The sequence below is a fragment of the Lutra lutra genome, chromosome 15 (genome assembly GCF_902655055.1).
Source record: "Lutra lutra chromosome 15, mLutLut1.2, whole genome shotgun sequence".
Classification (NCBI taxonomy): Eukaryota; Metazoa; Chordata; class Mammalia; order Carnivora; family Mustelidae; genus Lutra; species Lutra lutra.
Window position 1 is genome coordinate 42,291,165 of NC_062292.1, and position 6,851 is coordinate 42,298,015.

Consider the following 6,851-nt stretch of genomic DNA (forward strand, 5'->3'; position numbering starts at 1 on the left):
GGATTAAATTATACAGATGAGTATTTACCACAGCATGTATTAAATGGCTAACTCAAAAATGTTAGTTCTTGGGACGCCTGGGTGGCTCAGTTTGTTAAGCAGCTGCCTTTGGCTCAGGTTGTGATCTCAGGGTCCTGGGATAGAGTCCCACATCCAGCTCCTGGCTCAGCAGAGAGCCTGCTTCTCCCTCCCACTCTGTCTGCTGCTCTCCCTGCTTGTACTCTCCCTCTCTGTTAAATGAATAAATAAAACCTTTAAAAAAAATGTTAGTTCTCTCTCCTACTCTGAGTCTTTTCCCAACCCTTCCCATCTGCATCTTGTATCTCTACTATACTGTTAATCACACTGCACACTGTGTTATAATTGTTTATCACTTGTCTCTCTTACTCTAGACTGAGTTCTTGGGGGGTCTAAGACCAACCTTGGTCAGAATTGTATCCTCAGGAACTAGCACACTGCTTGGCTGGTGGCAGGTCCTTAATAAATGTTTCTATGTTGAGTGAATGAGGCAGAAACCCATATAAGACAAGGAATGGTGAGCTCTTGTGTGGGAAATTCTCTTTGTTGGGCTGCTTCACTATTTGAGCCTAACAATCAATGCAAGATCTTTGTTTTTGGAGGTGAGGTAAACAAGTGTGTCTCATGGGGCACAGGGACCTACACATTCTAGTTGATCATGAAATGTTTGATGGCATACTAGTAACAGCATTCACTGATGACTCCACTTTATGGAGGGGTAAATTCTGTGGGTCCCACAAGCCTTTCTCCTGGGGCCCCAGGGAAAGCAACACATATTCCATGCAGAGAAGCAATGTCGACCTTCCTCCTGGGATTGATTCACTGTTCTGTCCCACTAACAGTGGGACTAACAAAGAAGATCTGAGAAAGCTGCCCTGGTCCAACCCTGGGGGAAGGGCAGTCAGGACAGATGGGCCTGGGGTAGGCCAACTCTCTCCAGGCACCAACAAGTCTGTCTGGGGATGGTGATATCAGGTTACTATTTAAAGGAGAAAGTGTCTTTTCCAAATAGAAAGACAATACTTTAGTTTGCTTGCCAGGTACCCTAAGATAGAAGTATGGTGAAGGAAGGGGAAGGGTGGGCCAAGAGAAGGCAGGGAAAGAGTGGCCAAACCAAGGGACCACTGTGATCCTATCTGGGTTCAGAAAGCATCCCCTCTGACTTGTGTTCTCCTCCCCCACCCATAAAAGGCTCCAGGGAGAAGCCAAGCTTCTGGCTCTGCTGCGGCACCTGTTTGTTAAGCCTGAGTTGGTGGCCGGTCAGATTTCAGCACATGGCTCTACTGCTCAAAGGTTCTCTGGAAGGCCTGGGAGAAATTCTGTGCTGGGAAAGGCTTCCTCCCAGGATTCCCAGGCATGAAAAGCCTTAAAAACAAGGATCCCAAACACAACAACCCTTTAGGTATAACACAGGGGCCTGAGCCCCATTTATTTGCATAGCCAGAGGTTTCTGCCACAAGCGGCTGATTAGACTGTGGGTATCCATCTCCTTCCAGCCTGGGCAGGGGCAGGGAGAGACAGACACACACATACATTATTTCAGATTCCCTTTTCTGAGGTCTAAAGAAATCATTTCCTCCTTTCCTGCAATTGCTATGAGACTGTGTAAGGCCGCTCAATTTGCACTCACACGTGCAGAATCTGCTTGGGTTCAGCACCAAATATTAAGTAAAACCCACGACACAGATTGTTCCTTTCATCACAGACACCCAGTGTGATGCTATCAAGGAACTAGCTAGTCTTGGGATGAATGCACATGCTTCCTTCTTTCTTACCCGTGGAAGAAATTGGTCTGTGGGTCTGACCTGGACCTTCTATCACAGGGAGATCTGGGGGGCCTTCCAGGGAACTACTCAACCCTGGCCCTCCTCCATGGCTACAAGGATGTTGTCCCTGCAGGTAGCATCCAGATTTCTGCTGCAGAGTAAGACAAGAAGGCTGATACTGTCAGGAAAGCAATCTGGGACTTAGAGCATTTGAGTACTGACTGAGGACAACTGCAGGGACCAGGGAAATAGCACCATGGAGAGCAGGATGCTCAGTAGGTGAATCGCATCTTTTGGGAGTAGCCCAGTTTGTCCAGGTTGGGATGGCAGGCCAGCTGCACCATCGGGGGTGGTCCACAGAGCAGCAGTAGCACATCGTCACCTGGGGCGGGCAGATGCTCCTGGATCATGTCTGCCGTCACAAAGCCCTTGCTGTAGGCCCAACCTGAAATACAAGGCAAGAGGAGGGCAGACACTACAGACTCAGGCTGGCAAGGGGGTCGGGGGCCATAGGGTGGGGAGGGGTGAGTCCTGGGTAAAGCCTCTTGAGAAGGGATCAAGTTGTAGCAGTAGCTCAGTGGGTATACCGAGCCTGCTTCAGGTTCACAGCCAACCCTGCCACTATCCCCCGGAAACAGGAACCAGAAGGAGAGGGCTCAGCAGAGGCACTAAGTCTGTGCCCTCACACTTGGGAGTTTGGTGATGTCAGGCAGGGTTGGTTTAACTGAAATCCCCAGGGGGATGTCCAGAAATGGGGCAGGTACCTTCTGGGGGGTGATCCAGGGTAAACCACAGCTTAAAGCGATTGGGATATCGGGCCTGCAGCTCCTCCAGGTCCTCCCGCAAGATTATGTCCTTTTCAGTCTGAAAGGGGAAGCCAAGACTTTAGGAACCTCCTTAGGCGTGTGTGAAAGAAGTTCTTTGCTATAACAACTTTCCAACCAGGATGAAAACAAAAAGCTGAAGTTCTGGGGAAGAAGCAAGGCGTTTAGAGAGGTAGCATGTGGGGAAGGAGAGGGGAGTAGCCCTCACACAGGAATAAAAATGGAATATTTAACAAAGGAAATTCAAGAAACAGCTTTCTACACTTAGAACTAGCTTCTTTGTACATTTTCTTTTCATTTTCCCTTGGGGGCCAGGGAAGGAGTTTGGCTCAGTGCTTTGTCCTCCTTGTGGCAGGAGAGGGTCCTCTGCCTTGAAGGGGGGGTCCTTGGGTAGAGGCCACAATTGGCACTGGACTGGCTGTGCCTGCCTGGGTCACCTCTCAGCCTCTACTACAACTTAGAAGACTGAGGCCTGACAAAAGTAAACCAACCTGGTTAGCAAAAAGCAGACAGCATTGGGTTGGATCATCAGGGTCTTTCAGGATGGCCCGGATCAGCTGTAGCATGGGGGTGATTCCTGCCGACAGACAGCCCACGATGAGGTGAGATGGCCGCAGCCCCTCCCCCGTCCCCACACCTTAGCTGATCAACCTTTCATTTTCATTCTACTCCTTCACCACTCTGCTCCATCTTCCTGTAGTACCTGAATCCTCTGTCTTGCTGTGTGTCCTGCAGCACTGACATTCCAGGGCAGACATGCCCTTGACCCCACACTCAACTTTGTATCCGGTAGGTGAACTGTGGTCATGCTCACTATTCACATAAGATTATACTGTTAAAATCCTACTAAGGAACCCATCTCAGATTCTTCCTCTGAAAATCTATTAGAGGCTAGACTCAAATGTCACAGATAACTATGAGTACCTACTGATTCAATGATGAAGTTTTGGGAACACCGGGCTTGTGGGTAGAGAGCATTTGCTTTGGAACTGGACAGAGCTAGATACTAATCCTGCCCTTGCCCATTATTATTTAGCCCTGTGGAGACCATTTGATCTCTCTGAACCTCCACTGTTCTCAACTGTAAGCAGGGAAGACTGGTACTTACTTCATAGATACACATATAAGGTCACTAGCATCATGTCTAATATTGAGAAATGTCCAGTGTTTGTTCATTTTCTTCCTTCTTGACTACCCTATTTCTAGCTGCTTCTCCATTCTCACCTAAAGATTATTAGATTCATTCAACTGGAGGTCTTGGGAGAGCCCACACAATTTATTTCTCATTCTATTTGTTAATTATTATTATTATTTTTTGCTTTCCACCTGATTATGCTTTTGTTTTTCTCATACTGGGGAGTTCTAGGCATTGCCAGGAACCCCTGATTAACATCTTGGCTATGATTACCAAACCTTCTAAGAGTCACCTGGGTGTTATGGCAACAATTAACAATGGAGGGAGAGAACGGCCCCTCAAGTGACCGATACCTGTTCCGCCAGCAATCATCCCCAGTTTCTTCACCACTTGGGGTTCCGGTGGAGACTTTTTGTTTGGCTGAATGCTAAAATTCCCTGAAAAGTTAAGTGAAGAGAGGGTAGAAGAAAAAAGTCAATACCGAGAAATAAGAAAACAAACACAGAACTGAAAACATGTCGCAGGCCAGTTTAGCAGCTGCTACGAAATTGGATCCCGCAGCTTGGGTGGGTGGAGGTTTGATCTGAGCAGCCCTGACAATAATATACTTGAGGGACAATGGGGCCAGGACTATCTGTCCCATATTATTAAGTCTCAGTCAGTTTAGGGCCACACAGTGAGTCATTAGCTGCTTCTGGCAGAGGGTCACTCCCTGGTGAGGGCGACAGGCAAGGGGCCAGGTGGTAATCTGTTTTCCCAAGTGGCACAGAGCAGCTCTGGAGGCCTGCTAGTGCACACAGCTGTTCCCATGGGCAGGGATGAAAAAAAGCTATCTCCAGCTATCTGAACTGCTTAGCACGAGAAGTGAATCTCTTGAGGGCGGGAAACAGAGACATGGGTTTGCTTTAGACATCTCCACAGCAGTCATGGCTGATGAATTCGAGTGGCTAGGGAACCGATCCCTGGGGCAAATGGAGCTGAGAAATATGCCTATCCTATCAGTGCTGTGTTTAAAGGAAGGGCGGCTCTGGGCCTTCCCCATGGGCGCACATATACGCATGCGCACAGCCACACAGTGCCAAGAGGACTATGGGCACTGGAGAAGCAGGAGACAGGCTTAGGGAGGAGAGAGGCCATTACCTTTTCCAGTGTAAGTGAGCAACCCACTTGGCCCTCGAAATTCCACCACATCCCCAATTTTCAGGCTATTCAGGTACTGAGACATCTTCCCTCCCTCAGGAAATTTGGGGTGCACACCTTTCATGTAGACCTGGTAAAAGAGGATGGAACATATTTTATTTGGAATGTCACTGACTTCTGAGCCGCCTGCTGGAGGATCCTCCCTGAAGCTGGGGCAGGAATTACGCACGTGCTATCTTTCCCAGTCCACATACTTTCATCATATGACCAAAGGACACGTGTCTCCTGCTATCAAACAACTCCTGAAAGTTTACAAATGCCAGAGAGAGAAGGATAAGGAGCTCCTGGGGCTCCTTCCCACCCCCTTACCTTGATGACAAGATCCACGTAGCCTTGGTCCTCGTCACTGGTGACAGGAGTGTATGGCCTGATGACCAGGCTGCCATCGATCCGCGCAGAGAGGTAGACGTGTTTGCCTGGGGACCACGTGGGGAGCTACATAAAGGCTGCTTGTAGATGAGCGGCATTCCTGTTATCTTTCGAAATACTTAAGGAGTTTTGAGAGAATAAGGATGTCTTGCTTCCTAACATGGTTCCAATGAGCTACCAGGCATGAGGTGACCCTTTGGGCCATCAATTGTATCCCTCATAAGCCCCCCATTGGAGAAACTCATCACTTACTGCCAGGAAGGGCAGGTGAACTGAGGGTCTGGGCAGTGAGAAAAAAATTAGTGTTTGCTCAGGGGGAGGTATAAACAAATCCTGCAGGGAGGAGGAAGAACTGGTGTGTGAAGGATGTCTGGGGGCACAGAAGCCACACCCTGGAGGGGTCCAAGGGTCAGTGGTACCTGATGGATGCAGAACTGGGTGGGGAACGGGAATTACCCTGTTAGGATACCAGGGAAAGGAGCCCACTCCACACTTTCCTTACCCACAGGCAGCCCCAGAATGTGGTGGGCGGTGGGCAGGGCAAAGCGGAATCTCTTGGTGTTGTGGCTCACAGTCTGGAGGGGATGCATGACACACAAGTTTCACCAGGCAGGTCTGGTGCTGCGAAGTCCCCTGGGGCATCCCAACCACAGTGGATGGTCCCCCCTCTACCCAGGTTCCTTCCTTCACAACTTACCGTCTTGTCTAGAAGTCGCAGCAGGTACTTCTCATTGGGATCCAAGAGAGTGACCTTTGGCCGGCGGGACCTCCGAACCAAGTAGGAGCCCAGAGCCAGGCCCAGCAGAGTCAGCAGCCCCACCCCCAGGGAGGCCAGCAGGACTGGGCTCTGTGGGTAGAGGAGGCAGCGTGACCGTCATGCTGGGGAAGAGCCGGGGAGTGGGTGATGACTGCCCCGTACGACCAGCCGCCCTAGGGATAGCGATCCCGAGCTCCAGCGCGGGAGCCTGTCAGGGCTAGAAGGGTAACCTCAGCAGGGTCCCGAGCCCGACTGTGCGGTACCGGGACCCCGGCATCCTGGGTAGGTGCAGCGCCCTACAGGTCGGGGTTGGCGGCGAGAGCCCCTGGTCCGGAGCGGAGTTCCCAGAACCAGACAGGGCGGAGTACCCTGGTGCAGGGCAGCTAGCAAGGGTCTCACCGGCTGGAAGCCCATTTCCGCGAACCGTGTCCTCTGCCGTCAGGCCCGCGGACAGATCCCACAATGCGCCGCGGGGCGGGCAGGAGGCGGGGCCCGGTGGGGGCGGGGCCTGGTGGGGGCGGGGCGTTCGGGCGGGCGGAGTGGCTCTGCGCTCTACCCCTTTGCTCCCAGACTCGCGGCCACGGGGCATGGATTAATCCAAGATTTTTAAAGATCGCAGCTCCATTCCTCTTTCCCCTCCCTAGCCTTCCGTCCCTGCCACTTCGATCCACTCTTCCCGAACAAGATGGGAGACCCGTCAAATGTAGAACCACACCAAGGGTGGGGAGGATTGGAAAAACGGAGTCTGCGGAAACTAAACAGAAAGTTGTCTGGCATTGAGC

At 51.0% G+C, this 6,851-nt stretch overlaps 1 protein-coding gene across 1 annotated transcript; it reads right to left on the bottom strand.

Moving 5' to 3' along the window:
- Nucleotides 1–1,415: 1,415 nt before the first annotated feature.
- On the bottom strand, nt 1,416–6,557 carry LOC125086216 (NADH-cytochrome b5 reductase 1). The gene is made up of 9 exons (XM_047705422.1): nt 6,469–6,557; nt 6,010–6,159; nt 5,815–5,887; nt 5,253–5,359; nt 4,884–5,013; nt 4,097–4,180; nt 3,100–3,185; nt 2,549–2,648; nt 1,416–2,229 (listed from the first exon to the last, which is right to left on the bottom strand). Exons 1-9 carry the CDS (start codon nt 6,481–6,483, stop codon nt 2,057–2,059), a joined length of 918 nt encoding a protein of 305 aa, XP_047561378.1. The 5' UTR covers nt 6,484–6,557; the 3' UTR covers nt 1,416–2,056.
- Between the last annotated feature and the right edge of the window lie 294 nt (nt 6,558–6,851).

Bases quoted from the DNA above. Each gene is read 5' to 3' on its own strand.
- LOC125086216 (XM_047705422.1), bottom strand. The intron at 5,014-5,252 runs GTAAGGGGGTGG...CTCTTTTACCAG, and splicing joins ACGTGGATCTTGTCATCAAG to GTCTACATGAAAGGTGTGCA. The intron at 2,230-2,548 runs GTACCTGCCCCA...CTTGTATTTCAG, and splicing joins CCTGGATCACCCCCCAGAAG to GTTGGGCCTACAGCAAGGGC.